The sequence below is a fragment of the Perissodus microlepis genome, chromosome 2 (assembly GCF_051167445.1).
Source record: "Perissodus microlepis isolate ML-2025 ecotype Zambia chromosome 2, ASM5116744v1, whole genome shotgun sequence".
NCBI lineage: Eukaryota > Metazoa > Chordata > Actinopteri > Cichliformes > Cichlidae > Perissodus > Perissodus microlepis.
In genome coordinates, this window is record NC_140462.1 from 12,669,555 (window position 1) to 12,693,273 (window position 23,719).

The following is a 23,719-nucleotide window of genomic DNA, read 5'->3' on the forward strand; positions in this document are numbered from 1 at the left end:
GATTTGCCGGCTGCACCTCCATAATGTGAATCTCCTGTTCTGCCACATCCCAAAGGTGCTAAGTTTGAGATGATTTGAAGTTTGTCATGTTCATGGTAGTGAACATGGTGTGATATCCTGCTGGAAGAAGCCAACAGAAGACGGGTACACTGTGAGCATAAAGGGATGGACGTGGTCAGCAACAATACTCTGTAAATAAAATGCTATTCATTTTGTAGTAAAGGGCCCAAAGTATTCCAAGAAAATATCCCCCACATCATTACACTCCCATGACCGGGCAAAAGTGTTCATGATCCATGTTTTCATCTTAATTACGCCAAATTCTGACACGACTTTCTATGTAAAAAAAAAAAAAAAAAAAAAAAAAAAAGTTGTGATAGGAGCAGAACCATTTAAAATTATTATTTATCGCAAGCGCCTTTCCTGCTACAAGTCAATATGTCCAATTTAAGAAGAGTTTGATTCACACTGGAACAATGAAGACAGTGAACAACATGCAAAACGATTAGATTTTCAGCAGAGACTGAAAGAAAAACTTCTATTTATGAAGCGTTAACATGAGTTATTTTTAAATGATGAAGAAATGTATTTTGCTCAGATTAACTGTCATTAAAGCATAAAATAGATGATTGTGGGGGGTTTAAACTCAAGTTTAGGCAGAGAAAAGAACAAAGATAACTAGACAGAAAAATTGTGCAGAATCATGAAACTTGGTAATTATTTCAATTAAATTCATTCATTATTAAATCCCTTAGCAATTTTAAATCCGCATGTAATAAGTGCATAATAACACAAGGTGGCGCCTTACACTACATAACTTGAAAAGCCATATAAAGGGTGCATATTAACAGTTAAGCAATGTTAAGAGCTTCATAACTAAACAGTAATGAAAATCACAACGATACGCCCATTGGATGCAATTTCGTTGAAATCTTTATTCAGAAAAAAACATATTAACATTATTTATAACTGTTCGTTTGACAATTTTGTCATCAACATACATTAACACAAAAATATGTGGCTTAGTGTGGTAAGGGCGTGGAGTAGGCTACAACCGACAGAAAAAAGCAAAAGGAACAAAAAAGGACAGATAAAAGAATTAGCTGTTTTCTAAAAAATAAACACATCAGCAAAGTTATCAGTGAGGAAAGCCGAAGAGATTAAAGTACCATCTCTTTGCTGTAGCTTTGGAGGCAGTCATCAGTACCGATGATCAAGTCTGCAGTCCGCTTATGGTTGTTTAAAAACAACAAAACCTCATACATGTCAAAAACCGAGCTGATATATACAGACACCATTTAGGCCCTTAGATTTTTTTTTGTCTTTTTTCTTTTAATGTTAATCACAAACATTCCCCATTCTTCTCAGTTTGCAGTTTCACTGAGCAGAAACTGATTTTGTGGACGGCTTCATTCGAAAAGTATGTGTTAAGTGTATGAACCGAACACCGGTAAACATGCTTCAGCGTCCGAAGACACAAATAAATGTAAGGGAGCTCGGTCATCTATGGTTACTCGTGCTGCAAGGGGCCCCCCGGGGGGCCCCTGAAGCCTTTGTACAAGCTGGATCTAAAATGGTTACGAAGGCAGCCAAGCCAGTCAGTGAGTCAATTTATAAACACCTAGGCTAAATCTGTTTGACATGCAGCATTTATCATTTGATTGCTGAAATTATTTCTTTTATAGATTTTTTTTCTTTTTAGTAATATTTTTGCTTGATCTGAGTTTAACATGTTTAATGTCAGAGTAGCACACAAAGCAGCCTCAGACCAGAAGCAGAAATCAGAGACGTTCGGGTCCGTTTGAGCAGGGAAAACAAGAATTACTGAAACGCACTGTGGACCATATATGAGAGCGTGTCCTCATGTTAGGCCATGGTGGTATAGTATCATCTGTTAACTTCTCTATCTGCAAGACTGTAAATGTTTCACGTCGCTGAACGCAGCCCAGTTTTTGGTCGTCTCTCCTGATTCAGGGAGAGCTCAGAGGCGTCTGGTGGGCTTAGGGAGAAGGGGGGTGGGGTCCCAAGTTCATCCTCGTACATCACGCAAATCACTTTACCTCATCCTCTTTAATTACCATCATCATCATTTAAAAAGAAGTTACATAAAACAGAAGAGTGAAAGCTGATCTGAAATGATGATCTGATCTTAAAACAAACAGCCAGTTATATAAATGCCCCATTTCTCATCAGTGCCGCTGGTAGACAACCACAAAGGGTTTTTGTTACACAAAACAGTGGGCAAGGGATAAGAATAGGATTTGCTTGAGCACACAAATACAGAGAGCAGAGGAGGTGGAGGAGGAGGTGGAAAAAAAGTAAAAGAGCATGAAGAATTAAAAAAAAGAAGAAGACGAACATGTAAACGTCTCTCCACTCTGGGGCCGAGGGTGTGATCCCTCCCCTCAGGAAGCTGAGCTGCAGCAACGAACAAACCATCAATCCAGAGGCTAACAATCAGGAAATCCACTGTTCGGACAATTTTGCAATCCATAATCCGTTGTGTAATCCAGCCTGTTCCCTTCCTAGCCCTGCCGAGGGCCTTGCAGTTCTGGAAGGCTGAGGAGGAGGTGAAGGAGGGACGTGAAACGCTGTGTATGAGTTCTGATTGTGTGTGTAGGTATGCGTTTTAGGCATCTCTTGGTTGTGTGACAGTGTGTGTGCATGTCTGATAGTGTGTACATTCTGGCATAGTTGTGTGTTATTGGGTGTAAACTCATTTGTTTTTGCCACTGACATCCATTCACTAATGCATCTCGGAGTTGAGTTTGTCCTGGAAGATGTAGAGATTGTTAGTGGCAGCGATGGCAATGATGTTCTCGTTCGGGTGCCAAGCCGTATGGAGGATCTTCTTGGTGAAGTCCAGGCTGTCCACACTGATATCATCCTTCCGGCGTTTTCCTCCCGCGGCGCAGACCCTCCGCGGCTTCAGCACGGCCCTGGGTTTGCTGCTCTCCCGTGACGCCTCCAGGGTGACGTCGCGCTTGGTGTTGCGGTCGAACATGCGGAAGAAGTTGTTGTAGGCTCCGGTCATGATAACGCTGTACAGAGCACGAGGATAGGAGAGATCCAGTTACTCTAAAGTCAGTTTTCACGCTTTCATCACATCATTTCTAAGGTAAGCGGGTATGGCTAACGGATGGCTGTAAGCTGGAAACACACATCCATCATCAAACATCAGGTACCTGTCGGAGCCGTTCCAGGCACACTCAAACTTGTCAAAGATGCAGTCGTTCTCGTAGAGAGAGCACAACTTGCTGCGGAGATAATCATGAACCTGCAGGAACACACACAAACAGATATGATTACAACCGAGCCCATCTCACAGCTGCATTACTCCCAGGTATCGACTCTCAGCGTAAACTATAAATAGAAGAGTGAGCAGAAGACACACGAACACACATACCAAGCTCAGCACAACCAAAACACATTAAATATGGGCATGCTGTAACACAATCCTCCCTGAAGGAAACGCTAATAAGACACAACACCAACCTTCAGCAATACAAGGGCCAGGAGTACATTTTAATCTACCCTCCTTTCCATATCACTAAATCCATTAACATCCAGCTCTCTACAATCGCACCTACCAAGGGTGCGATAATAGAGACACACATATATTCTTACACGCACACATACACTGACTTATAACTGCTTTTCCTTGTGCTTTTATTCGACCTGCCTGTGTCAGCACTGTGTCTGCCCAGTGATGCAAGGAGATGAAATCTACACCTCCTCTTCCTCCAGGTCCTGCTCTCTCCATTGAGCCCCCACCCCCCCAACCCCGCTTTCCACATTTTGCATAAAGTCAGCAGCCAGCAGCCACCTTGCAATCAATAAACAGTCAAACTGAGGTCGTCTCACGGTTGTACATCAAAACCAGTGACAATTTTGTTTTTCCCTTTGGGTCTTCCTGCACAGGGGAAAATGATACCGTGTCAGCTTGAGCTGAATATACGGTCCTCTTTCCACCCCCCCAGTCCACATGATTTCTGATTTAGAGCATGGCGCCTCATTCCTCATGAATTTGTGCACATTTACAGGTGTAAATTTACAAAATAGATCCATAGATAAATAAATAATAAGGTAGCTTAGCCTTTAAACCCCCCCACCCCAGCACCCACTTTCTGCCCACATACAATGGATTTGGAATTACTCCGTTTCTTACATTAATTTGTCATGAAATACAATCTGATCTTTTTCTATATAACAAAATATACACAAACATGAAATTGCTAATGCTAGTGCTGGAGCAATAAAATAATAGAACCTCAAACAAAAGGAAAACTGAAAGATAAAATGGAGTGAAGCCTGCAAGCTCAGGCAGACAATTCCAGGTGTGCCTCGTCACGCACACCTAACATGCATCACTCTCCTCACATAACAAACCAAAGATACCCTCCTGGTTTGATGGTCTATTTAAGTTATAAATTTCTCCCTTGACAGGTCCATCCCGCTATTGGCCTGCATCAATGCTTGGCGCAATCCCTGCATCCACCTTTAGGCTCCAGAGGAATATGTACTCACTTTTCATGTGTATCATTATTTGTGTGGAGTGATAGGCTCAAAGCACAGACACCACGCTCCGACAATAGTCTTCCCTGACAGATTTCGACTGGAAGATGTCGAAGCAGGTTCAAATCGCAATGCTTTTTCTACTCTACACACTTTGGGCTCATGTTTTTGTGATCGTTATACAATGCCCCTTTGTGCTGTGTGTTCTTCCCAAATGGTGTGATCAATCCAAACACCACTTTCCCAGCAGTGCCATACAGTTTCAAGTTGCCCTTTAATAAATTTCACATACAAAGAAAGAGGTGTCTTTCTGGAGGTTTTCCTTTGATTTCCTTCTGTGGGCTCAGTTCTCCATAGCATCATAAAACAGACCAGCTTCACCGATTCCTTTCAGCCTTGAGCTGTCTGGGTCTGCCCAGCTTACTATAGAACTAAATTAACCTCAATAAATTCTAACATGTCTTTTCTAAAAGGCATGATTTCCATCAGCTGATGCTGCTGTTAACTCCTGACTCCAATCAACTCTGCTGTTAGCATAGCAGTTGGAATACTTTTTCCAAACAACACCGAGTGTTTAAATAAAGTATTGAACAAAAACAAGAGCAGGATTATTATTCTAGTTAAAATAGAGTCCATATCTGTGACTTAGAAGAAGACCTGACCATGTTTTTATACATATTTATACCTGAATGCAGATATTTTCAGAGGCCACCGTACGCTGCATCCTCTGCAATCCTTCTCTCTAATCCTACCATTTACTCTCTTTTATTCATCTCTCCTCCTCACATCACACCATCTTCATACTCCCTCCCAATTCCTCACCCCTTTTGTCCCTCCTTCCCCCCTTTCTCTGCTGCATTGCAGATCTAGGTGTCAGCCACTGTGGAAGGTATCCCTCCTTCGCGCTTTACTTTATGAGTGGAGGCTCGGGATCCTATAAATAGCTCCAGTGCGTCTCAGCCTCCCACTCCTGGCCGCCTCACAGGCCCTCACACGTCAGGCAGGAACACATACACAAACACGCAGGTTCACCCACAGGCCTGAGGCAGGAATACTAAACACATACTGGGAAAAAAAAGGAGCTGATAAATAGTTTTAGTGCCTATAAATGCATAACCAGAAGCTAGCGTGGCCACTTAGAAGTGACACAGGAGAAAAATTGAGCATGTATGTGTAAATAATAGCATGCGTAAATATTAAAAAGCTTATTATTTCATGTGTATATCAACACAGCATTTTTAAGCCCCTGTAAATTAACTCCCACATACACAACATACTGATAATTTACGGTTTTAATTTGGGTTTATTCATTTCTTTGACATACAAAGAGATTACGATCTTGCTTCGTGAGGATTCTGCATCAGTGAGGAGAAGTGCATTTTCTGGCTTGAAAATCAACTCAATTATCCTTAAAAGGTTTGGGAAAAAATCGAATCATCTGTAAGTACTGTGATTGTAAGAGACAATCTTACGCTCATGACTCATTTCGTTCTCCGATCTTGTATTTCTTCCATAACGACAATGCCCTTTTTCAGTAAACCGTTAGTCACCTCGTCATTTGGACAACACAACTGGGATTTTGGTCAGTGGTAATGATGACAGTTGATAGTTTGGTACTGGGTTTCTTAGTAACACCACCCACTACAGTAACAGGTTCAGGCCTTTTTTTCCCTTCTTCTTTTTTTTTTTTAAATATTACCTAAGTAATGAAAAAAAAAGAAAGGAATTTTCCCCATTTGATGCCTTGATGATGTAGAGAGTTTTGCACATATCAGTCCAGAGTAAGGTTAAGATGTGCAAAAAAATGGGGTGCCAGTAAAGCTCACCAGGCTGAATCCATCCCAGAGCATTTGCAGCATGTCTTCCCCCTCCTCTCTCTTGCAACTGTGCAAAGTCCATAGCAAATCGTTTTCATAGCCTTAAAGCTAATCAAGGAACCTGCTGTGCATATGTAATGTTTCTCCTTTGTTCAGTGTGTTCTTTAAATCTCCTACAAATAAAATAAAAGAGCTTAAAGTTATAGAACACCAATTGTCAATTGTATTATTTGTGACCTGCAAGGATCCCTGACCCCTGGGAGCTCCTTAACCTTGATCTATCCATTTCTCATCATGGTAGCTGAGTAAGACAGAACACAGTATATTATATTCATCCTGGTGTTTCTTGTCATTTATTGTGACACTGCCTCATGTTTTTCCACACATCGCCAGTCACACACCTGGTATGTCTCTAGGGGCTTGCTCTCCATGTTGAGATCCCAGACTTTGGCAGTCAGGTAGTCTCTGGTGAGCAGGTATCGACCGCTGTGGCTGAACTTGACGTCCGACACAGAGGAGATAATCTCGGAGAAGAAAGAGCGGGCGCTGGGGTCCTCGGGCTCCTCGAACACTGGCGAGTGGGAGGGAGACAAAAAGGCGAGAGAAGGAGAGGTCAGCGAGTGCCGTTAAGCAAGATGAAAGGCAGAAACACAGTTGGATATGTGTGCTTTTATCTCGTGTACAGAGATAAATCTCTCAGATGACTCATTATGTTAAGTGTCATTTATGAGACAGAGACCATGGACACGGCTTCTGTATCTTTCTGTAGAGGTGTTGCTGTCTGAATACATCAGTGTATAAACATTAGCAAATGTCAAAGAGCTCTATTAAAGTTCCTCTAAACACTGAATATGAAAAATAAAATGAAAGATCTAGCTGCTTGCTGAGCACAGCTTGTGCAGGAACACTGCAGCAGTGACTCATGATCAAAGCTGTAAACTGAATGGATGAAGCATTACAACAGGAACAAAAAGTGGGAAACAAAGAAAAGACAGGCAGGAAAGCTTGGCTCACAGTCCCATAAGTATTATTTATGACCATAAATAAGCCATGTCGTCAATATATGAGTCCACTAAAGTACCGCAAGCAGTCGAGGAAAGCGTGGCTAAGATTCAGTGACAGGGATTTTTGTAAGGCATACATCAGTTTCCAACAACAAGCTGACACAATACTGCATGTATGAGACTAGTCGGGATTAACATTTACATTTTTGGTGTATGAACTAAAATTGTTTTGTCGACGTTACCAACAGAAAAGAAAAAGATGAGATTGTTTTATAGCTCAAAGCCAAAAATACAATAAAACATGAGAGCAGACGCCTGCAGAGGCTGTGTACAGTCGTTTGCGTGACATCTGCTGTGATGTGAAGAATTTGTGGCCTGAAAAATTCTCATCCACATCACATATTGTGACAAATGCTGCAACCGTCTTCCATGTGGTGACTTGCACAGTGAACTACTGCCGAGATGTTTTGGGAAGTGAGACAGAAAGAAATAGTACGTAACCTTTTACACGATTAATGTGTCAAAAAATTATTTAAAAGAATGACATTGCTTTTATAATGCACAAATGACTTGATGTTCTGAGAAATGAACCAAAGTGATTGAGAAAAAACGTAAATACAAGAAATATAGTGCCATGACTTGAATTGTTGCCCCTTAAGGACGACAGATTTATGGAGCAACTAGCCCTGTTCTGAGGTAGAACTAAAAATTATTACACAGAGTAGAAAAGGTCCAGAAGTGATAAATCATACTTCTACACCGTGGGGAAATCAGAATTCTTACAATTTATCTTTTAGGCCATTCGTTTAGTATTATTGTACCTTAAGTTTTGCCAGCTGTAGATGAGTAAAGCTTAAAATTGGGCACAGCAGCACTTTGAACTAACATGCTCAAAATGCCTAAAAACTTTAACAATTTGTGGTAAAGTAAAAGTCTGGGAATACCAAAGCAATAAAAATTGCACACAAGAGTTATCAAGGAATTCCACTCAATACCACAAATGCAAACCTCAATTTTAAAAATTTAGAAGAAAAATCAGAGGATAGAGATAAACCCAGCTTACAGAAAAAAGCACTGCCATTCCTCGCTGCTGTGGTGGCTGTAGCTCAGGTGGCAGAGCAGGTCAGCCACTAATCAGAAGGTCGGTGGTTCGATCCCGGGCTGCCAAATATCCTTGGGCAAGGTACTAACCCCATGTTTGCCTACTGGTGGTGGTCAGAGGGCCCGGTGGCGCCTGTGTCCGGCAGCCTCGCCTCTGTCAGTGCGCCCCAGGGCAGCTGTGGCTACAATGTAGCTTGTTATCGCCAATGTGTGTGTGAATGACTGAATGTAGTGTAAAGCGCTTTGGGGTCCTTAATGACTAGAAAAGCGCTATACAAATGCAGGCCATTTACCATGCTAATTTGGAGCACCTGCTGCTCAGGAGTTAGAGCAGCGAAATGGTGGTTTACTCTAGTCTGCTTGTCGAAGCATCCTTGGGCAATATACTGAACCCCAAGTTGCCTCTGATCCATCAGTGCAAGCATGTGAATGCTAGGCACAGAAAAAGAAGTGTTTGTGCTTGAATGTGTGTGAATCCATAAATGAGGCTTGTAAGAAAGCGCTTTGACTGCTCAAATAGAGTAGACAAACTCTGAGTACCGGTCCATTCCATTTAAGAAAAAAATACAGCTCTTGTTGAATTTTGGGCTGTCTTGAAGGGTTAGCATACTTATCTAAAAGCTTAGATCTTTTCAAATCTTTGCTGTAAAAACTATAAACATGCAACATGTGCGTGTCCATCATTTCTCTCAGCACGTTTTACTCACATTTAGAGTGCTTGTCACACAGTGCTGCTTCTCTCATGTCACAGAGGCGCAGCGTGCCTTTACTGCTGCTATAGACAAACAAGTTACAGTGGTGGGGATGAAACTCAGCCGCTGTGATCACCTCTGTCAGATCCTCCATGTTGGCTGGCTTGATGTCCACAATGTCTGATAGAGAGCGCCACAGCTGAGGAAAACTCTCAAAGAGCCAGCTTCTTCAGGCCTGCGCTTTATAGACTGCACATAATTAATTCATTTATTTATGCATTCATTCATCCTTTTATTAATTTAACTTCCTAACTGACTCAATGAGAAAATAATTAAACTGATTAAAATAATATGGAAACACACACAGGCCAATAATCTACAAACAAAATATAAACAAAAGTTTATATAAATGTATACATAGCCAACACTATATCAATAATTCACAGCAGGAATAAAGCAAACCAATATAAATATATCTAGAGGGGATCGTTGGGAGAAAACTAATTCCATATTCACATAAATTGTAATATTATAAATCCTGTCTGGGTCAGGGATGCGACTGTACTGTGTCCTATTGAGCTGGATTAGAACTCAGAAAAGGGCTGAAATATTTATGCAGCCACTGAATTATTCATTAAGATACATTTTCACTCCTCAAGAATAATACTCCCCTCCCCCAGCACTCTGTGTGTCTTTGTGCATATCTTCATACAACAAAGTGGGATTTGCAGAGCTTGTTGCTTTGTGTGGGCAGGAATTGGTTATTGAGTATGCATGCATTAATGTATGCATTCATTATTGCAGTCCCTGGGCTTTGACAAATATATGCCTGCTTTATGTGCGTACACACATAAGTGTTTGTCTTCATCTCCTCCAGTCTTTGTGCACGAGTGCTTCGAACCATGAAGGATACTGAAGCTACGGTCAGTGATGTCCAGATGCCAAAGGTTGATTCTAAGGTCATCCGCTGACATGTAGGTCTCGTAGTCAGAGTTGACAGAGATGGAGTTGATGTGGTAGGTGTGGGCATTGGCAAAGACTCGCCGAGGAGTTACCTCCACCATCAGATCCATGGGCTTCAACACCGGCACCTGGAATGCCCCAAAGAAAGAACAGTTTAACATTTATTCTGAATGAAATGAAAGAAGTAGAAGATATACAGAGTGGAATAAACTGAAATAATTTAATTGTATCATAGTTAATATTTAATGCATTACTTCCTTTGACATCAATAATAAAGGAGCAACTCTCAGGAGTGAAACTTTAGCAAGTCCAAGTGCTCATTGGGTCCTTCACTCATTTGGCTTCATTTTAAAAAACTGTTTGTCGACACATGCTTACATTTAACAAATTCACCCACACAAAGGGGGACTGCACAATATTGCATGGTTAGTTTTAAATTCATGGCTTCTTTTTCTGCATACTGCACAGTGTTAGAATCACTAACATTGGTTCTCCTCCAAAAGGACAGAGGTGCATTATAACCAGACTTATGGAGGCACGGTGAGTTACTCTTATTAAGAGTTTACTGCTGATAGAAACACTGAAGCTTTTAACTAATTAAGATCCAGTGTAGACGTTTTCTCCCTGCGCTGTAGTGAAGGATACAAAAAGAGGATTTCACCACCCCCACAGGCTCACACATACTCGCATGTTCCTTGTGCCAGTGACCCATTTTTACACATGCAAACACATCTGTACTCACTGACCCAGTTTTATTTCAGATAGATAGATAGATAGATAGATAGATAGATAGATAGATAGATAGATAGATAGATAGATAGATAGATAGATAGATAGATAGATAGATAGATAGATAGATAGATAGATAGATAGATAGATAGATAGATAGATAGATAGATAGATACCTGTAGAGAGGTGACTGTGGAGATATCCTTGATTCGACCCTCTTCATCCTTCAGGTTGTATCCTTCTGGCCGTTTGTCTCTTTCACTCACCTTCCACAATTTAATGGTCTTATCTGGAAAACAGATAACAGGGCCATTAAATAATCAGATAAAGGTGCTTCTTGAAATGCTTTGATGTTAAGAGACTCTATGTGATTAAAAACAATCCCAGAGACCAATATGGGATTTTATCACAATCAAAGCTACAATCATTAAAACTTACAGTAAACTGTTTTTGTTTTGTAATAAAAAAAAAAAAATACAAACATTTATATTATGTACTAATTTATCACACAGTCAGGTTGGTAAGGAAGCGTGGACTCTTTGTATTATACTGAGAAAATAGCAACAGCAAACATGTCAGCATGTTTACTACTCAGCTGCTGAGGCAGGTCCTACATATTTCATGCCTTCAATTATAAATAATAAAGTACTTTAAAAAAAATCAATACTCAGGTTCTCAGGGTAAATATAAACTAAAATAAGTATTCCAGCCATAAAATCAGAGTGTAACCTCACATCCTAAAGCACTACAGAGAAGAGTTGCAACACAAACAGAAACTCGTCTGTGATTAGGCAAGGGAAAATCTGCTTCTGACTTAAGATCTTAATTACGAGACGTTCCTCACACACACAAACATGTTAACTCCTTAAGCCAAAAGCTCTTTTTTTTTTCAGTTCAATCAGTAACAGCGCCACAATCCTAAAAACCTCATTGGGTAAGGAACATTGGGGCAAATTCAAATTTATCTTTAAGTGGTCAAAATTTTGAACTTGAGAGAGCATAGCATCTTTACAACAATACAGGAGAGCCTGGGAAATGGAACACCTCCAATGGCAAATTAAAAAGAAGTGACACGCAACATATAGTAGTTTTAGGAGGCCTTCCCATTAAAGCTGTTTGGAGCTTTAAAGTGGGTCACACTCATTTTTTTAAGAAGACAGGTACTATTTTAATAAGATACGGTCTGGCAGTGCTCAGGTGGAAAAGCAACAGTATCTCAGAAACATGCTCTTAGATAATGCCTTCAGAAAAAGCAATCATTTAAAGTGGTTCACAGCAAATGTAGAAAATATCAATCAATCACATGAGCTTCCAGTTTTCTCCAGGGTGTGTATGCAGGAGGCTCTCACCATTGGTGGAAAGCAGGAAGTGTGCAGCGTTCTGCTGAGGCAGCCATCGAATCTTATTGATCTTCTCCTCAATCTCCAGACTCTTAAGATAGTCGAATTCGGGCTCATGGCTCTGAAAGGTGCTGTAGACATTGTACTCTCCCTGGGAGAAGGGCTCAGTCTTGCTCTATGAAAAGAAAAGGAAATGAAAGAGAAAAAAAGGTAGGTGAAAGTGAAAAATGTGCATGTTCCATCACCTCGATGTTAATCAGAAACTGCTTGGCATGGACTCCACACAGCTATAATGACACACTCTCTGACACAGCAGGGACATCAAGTATTTATCAACCAATATAGAGTGTAGCTGGAGGGGAACCAAGTGCATTCATTGCTGCCCTTACAGCTCAAATGAAAAATGTTATATCTGAACGTGCTGCATGAGTGCAAGTGTGTCAGTGTTGGTGTGGTGCGCATGTGTAAGTACCTCAGGTTCCCTCTGAAAGATGACCACACGGCCCCCTTTGTCTCCCGTGGCCAGGAGCTCTCCAGTGTGGTTAAACTCAACAGTGGAGATGATATCAGCTGGAAGTATAAAGACAAAGATGAATGCAGAAAGAGAGAGAAGAAGAGAAGGAGATGTGTAGCATTAGAGTGGAAATGACAGTGAAAGAGAGAGAAGGAGTAGCCATTAGCCGCACATCATCATTCATCTGTATAATGTTCATCTCACACTAAATTATTAAACCAAATCAACAGTCAGTGGATTAACATGTAAGTGGATTAAAATATGCAAATTCATGTTTGGAAAGAGACAATATTTGATAACTATTGCATAACTGTGCTTGAAATTTAAGAATGAGCTTTATAAAGAACATGCAAGTACATGAAAACAAAGGAAATTAACCACACGCACAGCTGTTTCACAGTAGGCACAGGTGCTTTCTGTGTTCCACTATGATACATACACAATGACGTACAAGACTACAGAGTCATGTTTTTATGCTGGGGTGAATGCGTACTCCTTGGTCTCTATTAAGGGCATAAACAACTGCGTGTTTAAAGTCACGACACTGAGTTTTAATCGCTAATTTCATATAACATTAATTTGTATATTTACCTCACAGCTCCCATCGCTCCCTAAACAATAACACAATGGCTCATTTACAGCGCTGAAATATCGGCACATTATTATCCACTTAGCATTTAGTGCAGTGACTCAGTGCTTTACGTGGTCCATTCTGTACGACACAATACACAAAACACGAAACGGAAAAGCGCACAGTTGTGTCGTCAAAAGAAGAGCGTGTGAGCGGGATAACTGGGGCCTGTGTGTGGTTCAGCTTCACATGTAATCTGCTCCCTGTTCCTCCGTTTACTTGTCCTCCTTTCACCTCTGCCTTTGTGCAGCAGATTGAAGATTTAGTAGATTCAATAGATTTAGAGACAAAGCTGCTTGAAAGTATCTGTGCTTAAACCTCTTTCGGATAGATTAAACTGTAAGGTTCGGTAAAAATGATGAGTGATGAGAAGGTATGTAACTGACCCGGCATGAAGCTTGGCTAAGTTATAGTACTATTCCTCCAAGATCACGACTGCCATTGTGAACAGACACATTTAAAAATCTATTATCATTTGTTTTGTTATAGTTCGTTATTAGGGAAGTAACATAAACCTCACTTAGGATAGTGTGAAGCTCAACAAATAGCAAATCAACAAACTTACTGCAGCTGAACGAGAAACAGTTCCAGCATATTACCTCTCACGAACCCACAAATTGTTTTCTTTTTAATGTAAAGAACAAAAAGTGAGTAACAAATGACTATGGAGTGCTAGATGTGCTGATGTAGGCTGTTTTCATTTGTTTTTACATTTGCCATCATGGTTTTTCTTTTTACTAAATTAATCTTACTGCAGGCGTTAGCCCTTTGCTAAGAGTAGGGAGCAGGTGGAAGAGAACCTAAAGAGGTGGAGATATGTACTGGAGAAAAGATGGATGGAAGTCAGTAGAAGCGAGACAGAATACATGGGTGCGAATTAGAGAGAGAGATAGGTGTAAAGGTGAAACTGCAAGAGGCAGAGGTAGTAAAGTTTAAAAACCATCGGAAGCAATGAATAGAGCACAATAGAGGTAAAGAACAGTTTGCAGGTAGGGTGGAGTGGGTGGAGACAAGTGATGTGGTGATTTGTGACAGAAATATAGCAGTGAGAAAGAAACAGAAGGTTTACAAGACAGTAGTGAGACCTGCAACGATGTGTGGTTTGGCACTGACAAAAATACAGGAGCCCAAGCGGTGGCAGAGTAGAAAACATTCTCAGTTTCATTTGGAGTAGCCGACAATATTAGAAATGAATATATCAGAGGGATAGCTCAGGTTAGCAGCTTGGCAACAAAGCAAGAGGCCAGGCAGAAGGAAACAAGAGAAGAGTCATGGATGCAGTCAAGAAGGACATGCAGAGGCTTGTTGTGATAGATGGTGCTGCTAGGGATAGGGCGAGACAGAAGCAGAAGCACTGTGATGACCCCACAGAAGATGATGAAGAGGTAGATGATGATTTAGACTGCTGACAACAGCCAGACATTTAATGCATTAACAAACACTTCTCCAGTTATCTCAACAATAATCTCTGTTTCTGTCCCACATAACACTGTTTAACTTGTGCATCGCACTGGGCTGCTGACCTAAACATACACAGTGACCGAGTATGGAAATAATCATGATAAAAACCCTGAAACTGCAACTGAAAACTCACTGCTGACCACAAAAATAACAACAAGGCATTGCAGCGTCTACTGGATTTCTCTATACAGCACATGGTGTTGGTAGAAAAGAACATGGCTCTTACTAAGCTTTGCTGTAATAAAAATAGAGCTTGGAGATGGTATTTATTGAGTCGGAGTGATTCAAAGCTGTAGCCTTGCCTATTTTGTTGTGGCCTTGAGAAAGAGAGATTTTATGATGAGGAAAGGCGGGGACTGCTCTTCAATCTCCACGACAACACAACCTCATTCACCCTCGTACATTCTGTGTATCACTTCTTACCTCTTTCTTTACTTCAGCCATCTTTCTTTATTACACACACTTTCTTGATCTCTCAGATGCTGCAGCACCTTTCTTATTATTCGGTGACAATTTCCCCCTCAATGTTAGGCTCTCTCTCATTCCCTTTCAACCCACATGTTCTTTTGTCATCTCTAATCTCCTGTTCGCCAATCTCTCTCTTTGCCCCATTTCTCTGTCTCAGTTTCTTCTTGGTTGTCTCTGCACATTCACCTCTCTTCCTCTCTCCCTCTCTCATCCCTCCCCCACAGCACTCTGCTGCCTAGTGTGCACAAGAAGTGGTGATGCTGGTGGTGGTAAAATGGAAAGGATGGTGAAGGGAAAGGACTAGGAAGCTGAGGCAGCGGTGGTGATAGTGGTGGTGGTGGGGCTCCTCCAGTGTGTAGCGGTTGCCATAGTAACAAGCAGAGCCAACCAGTGGAGACGGTGCTGGTAAAGGTTAGCCATATATGGAATCTGGTGAAGGAGGAAGTGGGATTCAGCAATCCAACCCTCACAGGAAGAAGGAGTGTGGTAAAATAATTATGCTGCTCTAGTTCTGTCCACTAACAAATGTTGCTAAATTAATACCAGGAGATGAAGCAGACGCTGTGATCCTAATTGAGGATAGGCAGATAATTAAGGGATGCACACAGACATGCAGACCCCTGTGTATGCAGTCCAATTCACAAACGCGCATATGTGCACCAGAGGGGCTTTACGTGCACATGTGCATAAAATAATGCAAAGAAAATGTGTGAGCTTAATGCTCCATGCGTGAGAGAGAGGCTGGACGCATACAGACAACTGTGTCTCCAGTCAGGTCACAGTCAGAAAGAGCTAAGCTAAGCAAAACCACAGGAGCGGCACACAGTATAGCTGAATAAAATATGGAGCACACACTCTCTCCTGGCTCAGCCTCAGTCTGTTCTCAACCTGGATCCTCTCCTGGTCTTTTTGTTCCTCTGTTTCCTTTTTTGTGCACACACACAAAACACACACCCATCTGTGTCTTTCACTCTTTTTAATAGAGGAGAAAAACACCTAATAAGAATCTAAGCAACAACTGCAGAGATAACTACCATCATGATCACTGTGGTTCTCTCCCAAGAAGTATTGCTGTCCAGTTCACTTGTGTGTAAAGGCAATGTGTGTGCCATTGTGAAGCTGTAGGTTTTTATCTTGTGGATAAGTGTGCTACAGTACAGCAAGCTTCCTCAGTCTGTCTCTCCCACAGACTGTCCATTAGCATCAGCAGTCTGACTCATTGCCACACTGCAGAAGCTGAAGGAACACACTGTGACTGCAAGTGCATGCGCTCACACATACAGCACAAAACAACACACAAACATGAATGAACCCAATGATACAGAAAAATATAAAACAGGCACAGGGTATGAACACCAAATACACAAATACTGTAGTGTTTACGGACAGCAGTGCCTTAAAAATCACAGCATAGTAAATACAAAACTAACTGTTATTAATTGTATGGCTTGAATTTTGGGGATGCTGGTTGAACAAAGCAAATATTTTTTAGATGTCACAGTTTTCTCACAACATTAGCAGTGAAAATAGCTGACAGATAGAACTGAAGTGATCAGTCAGTTAATTTAATTGTCAGTCCAAAGATGCAGATCAGGGTGGAGGTAAAAACACAGGGAGGCAGAATTCCTGTTTTGGGGGGTGGGGGGGCAGAAAGGGAAGCAGACATCCTACAGGTCCAATTATAGAGATCTTAGGTCTGGGTAAACACGGACCATTAGAGCCAAGCCAAAAACATACGCTCCTTAAAAGCAGGGACAAGCCACCACTCAGCAGGAGATGCATCTGTGTGTGTGTGTGTGTAAGCTGTAGCTCAAGCACCACGCATTTCCTGCATACGTGTGCACAAGTGTGTGTACTCAATTACCCTGTAGAGAAATAGACGGGTTGGAGGGAGTGAGGGAGGAGGAGGGAAGAGCCTGCCGGAGGGAGATGGCAAATTGATCCCTGTCCTGCAGTTTTGGAGTTATCTGGGAAAAAGAACTGGCGCATGTGTTTGTTAGAAGTGCACGTGTGTGGAGAGGAGTGATTTAAGCCCAGCACAGCAGGGAGTCTGCCATTTCTCTGCACAAATATCAGCAGAATGGAGGAGCTGGTGTGAGCCTAATGGTTATAGATATAAACAATTAGAATTACAAAACAAGCGAGCTGCTGCGCCTGTAGACTATACACTTGTAATCCAGTTTTACCAAGCTGCAGGAGCTTCTTCTGACTACACGTGTTCTCAAAGCTGCTTGTGATTCATTTTTGATTGTAAAAAAAATCTATTTTTCGGCAGATTTGTGAGACTAACATGAAAAAACGATGAGAGGCTTAGTATGTTTACACCCCGTCTGACCCCAGTGATATTGAAAACTCAGAATATGTTCCGACAGCTCATAAATGTTGAAAAATGAATCCTTCATTTTTTTTAAAAAACAAACAGCATTGCCTTTTTAATGCCTTCTACATTTATTTGCATTAATAGATCAGTCAATCCTGAATTTCTTTTGCACAAAATACAGAAAATTCACTCATTTTATCTTCTTGGAAATTAAATGTAACTGTTGTCTGTAGTGTTTCACAAAACAAAGCAATTATATGGATTGCTTGTCAAGTAAACCAAGCAATTCTCCAGGAAATTCAAAGCTTTTTTCACAACTTTCAGACATTTTACAGACGACACATTAATAAAGGTGATGGAATGAAATGAGAATGGGGAAAAAAATGCATTTCCAGGCCTTTGTGTGAATGTCTACACAGATTTTATTTTATTCTGTGTGTGCTCGTTTTCATGGATGTGAAGTGCCCGTGTGTTTTCTCCCTCAGTATAAAATAGAAGAAAGATAGCAATGCTTTTAAGATAGCAATGCTTTGAAGGAGGCGGGGTGTCATCTGGTCAAACTATTTAAAGAAATCAATCATACACACAATCCGAGCAGGCAGACTGAGATAAAAAATAAAGAGCTGGATATAAAAATAGTGGCACACAAAAAAGGATGAGGCAGACAGACAGAGACAAAGTGATGTTTAAGATATTTATAACAGTCAGACTCACATGGAAATGCACTTGACTCAAACTACTCCTTCACACACACACGCACACACACACTTCTTTCAAACACTCACACATTCTCACATGGAGCCATTAGCACACAGATGTGCACACATACAACTCTCACATCTCACACTGGGGTCATGTGGCACATTTGTGTGACATAGATATGACCTTCGGGATAGAAGAGGATAGAGCACACACCTTCAGTGTAAGAAGCAAAAGGCTCAGGCTCCAGAGAAAGGGTAGTGATGTCGGAGCACAGGACCTGGATGGGGCTCAACATCCTGGGGGAGGACTCCAGGGTGGAGAGGGGTGGACAGGATGGGGCGGAGCTCTTCAGGCTATAGCCAGGAGCAGCCCTGCAAGAGGAGCAAGGATGGACGGAGGGGGGAAGGAAGGGAGGAGGGCAACAGGGAAGCAGAGGGTGAGGAAGGAAGGAAAATAGGAAGGAAAAAGGACCAGGGCAGCAAAGGGGGTTGAAGGCGGGGTTAAGGGTAGGGACTGAGTTACTACATTACCACACTTGGTCATGAGTACTCACCAAAGAAAATCAGCTGGTGGTGTATTCATGATCACAGAATAACATATTGGGTTTGGTGGGAAAAGCTAGCAACACATGAAGGATGAACACAGGAAGCTAATGGGACAAAGTCTTAAGCATGTATTGTTTATTCACTTTCATTTAGCTTTCCAGGTAATCATTAGTGTGCATGGCCCAGGGAAAGGCTACTCGGTCACATTTTCCCTCGTGACCAATTACTTTAATTACTCAGAACTTGCCTTATATGTCATTATATGTCTTTAATGACATATAATGTGGAACATAATCAAATCTCCCCATTACAAGTTACTAAACAGGGCAAACATACAAAGATATTCAGTGTAACACAGTTTTCAATTTTAGAGATACATGTGGAATTGTTATATGACCATTTAGTGATTTTTCTATTTTCAATTTCTGCTCGAGTGAATAATAATAATTAATAATGGGCACTCTTATATATAGAGGCATAGGATAATAATGGGGTTATTTAAAAAATGACAAAAATTAGAATTTGTTACTCGATTCATTGAACCAAATGAGATACTTTTTAAGGCAAGGGAAGTTTGTGGATGATGGGGAGTAAGCAATGTATGTAATTCAAGAGAGGAGGGACTGCAAGGAAGAGGGAGTTTAAGCATCCCTCCCCTGTAGGAGTTACAGGGGAGGGGAATCCCCACTGGAAGATCTACAGACACACATTTACACACATAGACACAACACTTGCAGACACACATCCACACAAATTCAAACCTGAACTAACAAAAAGATGCGCACACACGAATATAAATGTAAACACAGGAAAAAGAAAAGAAAGAAAGATGGAAACACACTCACACACATACAGGCACACACACAGGAGACAGCAAAATAAACCCATGAATAAAAATCACATGTACCATCTCCTTCTGTGTGTCTATACCAAGCTCGGTTTTCCCTCAGACATGCGTACTGTGTTTGAGCAGTCTTTAGAGCACTGTTGGATAATTGTTAGGCAGTTGTGCCACTTCAGCACCCGACAATGCTGTGTGTTGCATTAGAGACCAGACAGGGAAAAAAGGGGCAGGTGGAAATGGGGAGGCGGAGGGGGGATGGGGTGAACATGGACGAAAGGTGGAGGGGGTTGGAGTGGATTCACAGATTTTTTTTTTTTGTTTGTTTTTTGTTTTGTTTTTTTGAGATAGAAGAAATATTTGTTGGTCATCTGGGGAACTCCTGAACGTCCTCTCCATTAAAGCTCACAATGCGCTGCACGGCCCGTCACACCAACAGTGTTGAGCAGTGTCCACCTTGGTGTGAGCTCATCAGCAATTCAGTCCTGAATAATTCCTGTGTGTGTGGAATAATTAATACTGCCATTATTGGTGGGTGGAGATGATCTGCCAATCACTCTGGCCAAGCATGAAAAGCAGCATGTTTAGCATTGCTGGCTGTTACTATAGCAATAATGGATGGGTGTCGAGGGGTATTAAGGCTAATTTTTCTTTTTCTTTTACCAGTCACTTACTAAAAACCTTTTTCCTGAAATGGATACAATTTACTAATGGAAACACAGTATATGTAAGAAGAAACAGAAAAGCACACCTTCACATACAGACAAAGACATGCACAAATGTAATCTTCAGTGGTGTGTTGAATACACACAAGAGTATTTGCACAATCAACAGGCAGCACTACAGTCTCCCCTGACTACAGCATGTGCTTCTGTGCAAGGGGAAATTATGCCACAGCACACACAGAGGAAGCATAATTCCCTTTCTACAGTGATAGGAGGATCACAAATAAGCTCGCAACACGTTCATGACCCCAAAATGATAATCCGCTCTTCAGGTCTAAGGCGCGTAGCGAACAATGAGCTGAGTGTAAGAAACAGACAGACGAGGCAGGAAAGCAGACAGGTAAAGCCAGCATGCAGGTAAGATTAGTGGTGGTAATAAGATAAGTAGAACGTGGTTATCCACGGTCATAATCCATCTCCTTTATGCTTTATAAAGAAACCAAAGAAATTCAGTGGTTTGTACAGTTTTGTAGGCTGCTGGGTTTGTCGATATACCCCCTGCCTTAGATCATGTATTCAATCTGACACCTGAGCCAATTATATAGAAGAGTGGGGGAGCAAACAGGGAGAACACGCGCGTGACGCTGTTATCATACGAGAGCCGACATGCAATGCAAGTACAAAAACAGTGTGGTGGAATTTTTATGCCTTGTTTTTCTCTGACACACAAACACAACTGGAGACAAAAGTGAAGACACTCTGGCATGGGCCAGATCAATTCCTCCCTGCAGTGTGACAAAATAGCTGTGTAACACAAAGTAGCATAAACAAAATAATGAATGAAAAGTGCCAGGTGGAAAAAAGGAAATAGTGTGAGAGGAGGGGAAAAGTTGCCTTAGATGATATAATTTTGCGACGAAGAATGTTTTGGTGACTAGGGCAGGTCCTGTCTGAACAATAATTAACACAGAGCTTATAGAAGCTTAGGAAGCTGCCATGAGCTAGTTTTGTCACGCACTCTGTCTTACTCACACTCCAAAAGTTCAATACATAGATACACACTTGCCTGAAGGAAATACTTCAATACAAAGAACGGACACATACAGCTTCCTGTGTCATCTTCTTACCTTCAGTCACATAGTTGTGGTCGGGGAGGAAGCCGTGGTGGTTGAGAGTTGGGGTGGAGTCAGTGTCTTCGCCCATCAGCGGGGCCTGGGGGAGTGCCCGTCTTGGTGGGGCAGCGTGATGGTGGCAGATTGGTGGCGAAGGGGATGGTGGTGGGGATGCCGTTCAGCACAGTGCCCATACTGCTGCCCGCCTCCTCAGCACAGGGGCGCACAGCTTGTCATCCTATACTTAAGTAAGGCTGAGGGGGAGGGAGTGGGGCAGCCCCAAAAGAGGGATGGATGCGCCAGGGAGTCCACAGAAGTGCTTCTGAGAGCCAGATGCAAACCTGCAGAAAGGGGATCATTTGGAAACAGTTCAAAAACTACCAGTGGTGAGCTTGATTTGTACCTCACAAGAGCACACATTAGTCATGAGGCAAGGAAAATCAAGCGCACTCCGAGTCCCCCCTGCAGTTGCTGCGTCCAGGTGTGGCCAGACCGATTCTGCTCTCTCACAAACACATGCAACATACACAATCAATGCGCACTCAGAAATGGGAAAAGTCCCTGCTTGTTAATGGATGCTCTAACAGAAGAAGAGGAGATGAGGAGGAGGAGAATGGGGGGAGGGGAAAGAGGGATGAGCAGAGTCCCTGATCGTGGCATCTGCAGTGCTGCTGCTGCTTCTGCAGTAAACTCACACGCATGGACACACATATACAGTGGGGATAAACGCAAAGGGACAACCACTCACTTTGGCAGCTTAAAAGCCAGGTACTCCTCAGTGGATCCTCTATGAATAATGTCTTTTTCCTCCTCACTGGCTAACTGTACCTCTGTCCCACGGGTTTCTCGACTGTTCCAGTATGAGAAGGAAAATCCTTCTGGTCCTGCGTTCTGCTGCAGTCTGTGCTCTGGCGTATGTATGAAAGGCAGAGTGAGAGGTAGAGGAAGGGGGAGGGCAAGAGAGGAGCTTTTCCGCTGTGCTGGTACTGTGTATGATGCATCAGCGAGGGCCCCGCCCACTGTCTAGCACAGCCAATCATCACAGACTAGAGATCTGCTTGACCACTGAATGCAGGTGATTAATAATGATAAAGAAGCTGAGGATAGAGGAGTGGGTGGCAGAACGGAAGTGGTACAGCGTCTAATAAGGTTGTGATTAATGGGAGAGAAAGCAGAGAGAGCAGGAGAGTGTTTCGCCTGACTATGTGCTCAGTATGAACAACAGAAGAGTGACGACTATAGCCTTTACCTGGAGACAAAACTGAAGTAGCAGACAGACTAATACAGTCAGTTAATACACACTAAAAAGCAGGGACAGGCAATAATTTAGTTAGTTTGTTTTAACAAGTTTGAGCTGTGTCTAAAAATAACTTTATCAAGTTACCATTCTACAAAGTGTTCCACATCGTACTATCCTAGCTCTGTCCATCCACATTTTACCTTAAAAGACTTTTTAAGCTCATAAATGAACATACGACACATTTCTTATTTATCTATACTAAAAGCAAATATTTCTGGTGTATGGTTTAAAGCTCATTTTCAGTCCAGTCTGCATACTTGACCTTTTTAAAAGGAATGTTTTGGGGGTTTTTACATGTTAATCCACCTAAGAGCCATTCAAGCATAAATTGGACTCAAGGGATGAACACATAAGACAGATTCGCAAGGAACCGATTTTAAATTGTATCTTTTTTAAATTGCTACTATTTTTTGACAGCAGCCTGTCATAAAAGCACATACATTGTTCCCATTTCTTTAGTTAAATCTACAAAAAATAAATAAATAAATAAATATCAAAGACAACACAGTTTGGCAGGATGAAAATAATAGTTTTGAACCAACAAAGTGATTCCCAATGAGTTATTAGCTGAAAACCTGGCATATTTTGGCACAGTGTGCAGTGTATCCTCAAAGAATTTGGGAGAAAAGGACAAAAGAAGGCCTAAAAGATTATCTACAACAGATAACAGCCAGCCAACACTGTTTATTGTTTATTACCTTTTCAGCAGTATGCCAGAGTCTTGAGGAGAAGACATCACTTCACACCACTATATCCTCATATGATGTGTATTCTACTATAAGCTGCAGACAGTGTAAACAAAGTTGTCTGAGCAAATGTGCTGGACAAATTATGTGACACACTACTAACACAGTAGCCATACAGCAAAGCACAGTAATGCCCAGTAAGAAAAGTACCAAATAAATAAATAAATAAATATGAAGCATGAATGAAATGCTTCAGATGAGCTGTTCTATAGAGTTGTGGGGATTCATTAAACAGCTGTTCCACTTGCGCTTA

At 41.6% G+C, this 23,719-nt stretch overlaps 1 protein-coding gene across 2 annotated transcripts; it reads right to left on the reverse strand.

Moving 5' to 3' along the window:
- Nucleotides 1–910: 910 nt before the first annotated feature.
- On the reverse strand, nt 911–22,383 carry LOC146392424 (serine/threonine-protein phosphatase 2A 55 kDa regulatory subunit B gamma isoform). Of its 2 annotated transcripts, none has more exons than XM_084947549.1 (10): nt 22,169–22,383; nt 21,436–21,761; nt 12,634–12,731; nt 12,171–12,336; nt 10,998–11,110; nt 10,043–10,220; nt 9,145–9,309; nt 6,734–6,903; nt 3,186–3,277; nt 911–3,041 (listed from the first exon to the last, which is right to left on the reverse strand). In XM_084947549.1, exons 2-10 carry the CDS (start codon nt 21,509–21,511, stop codon nt 2,747–2,749), a joined length of 1,353 nt encoding a protein of 450 aa, XP_084803675.1. In that variant the 5' UTR covers nt 21,512–21,761; nt 22,169–22,383; the 3' UTR covers nt 911–2,746. The 2 variants fall into 2 exon arrangements, with proteins under 2 accessions (XP_084803675.1, XP_084803668.1); XM_084947542.1 differs by lacking the exon at nt 22,169–22,383 and adding an exon at nt 18,471–18,628 and having other exon boundaries at nt 21,436–21,526.
- Between the last annotated feature and the right edge of the window lie 1,336 nt (nt 22,384–23,719).

Bases quoted from the DNA above. Each gene is read 5' to 3' on its own strand.
- LOC146392424 (XM_084947542.1), bottom strand. From the start codon at position 18,552: ATGTTGAGCCCCATCCAGGTCCTGTGCTCCGACATCACTACCCTTTCT. The intron at 12,337-12,633 runs GTACTTACACAT...TTCTTTTCATAG, and splicing joins TCTTTCAGAGGGAACCTGAG to AGCAAGACTGAGCCCTTCTC. The intron at 6,904-9,144 runs GTGAGTAAAACG...CCCACTCGCCAG, and splicing joins GTGTGACAAGCACTCTAAAT to TGTTCGAGGAGCCCGAGGAC.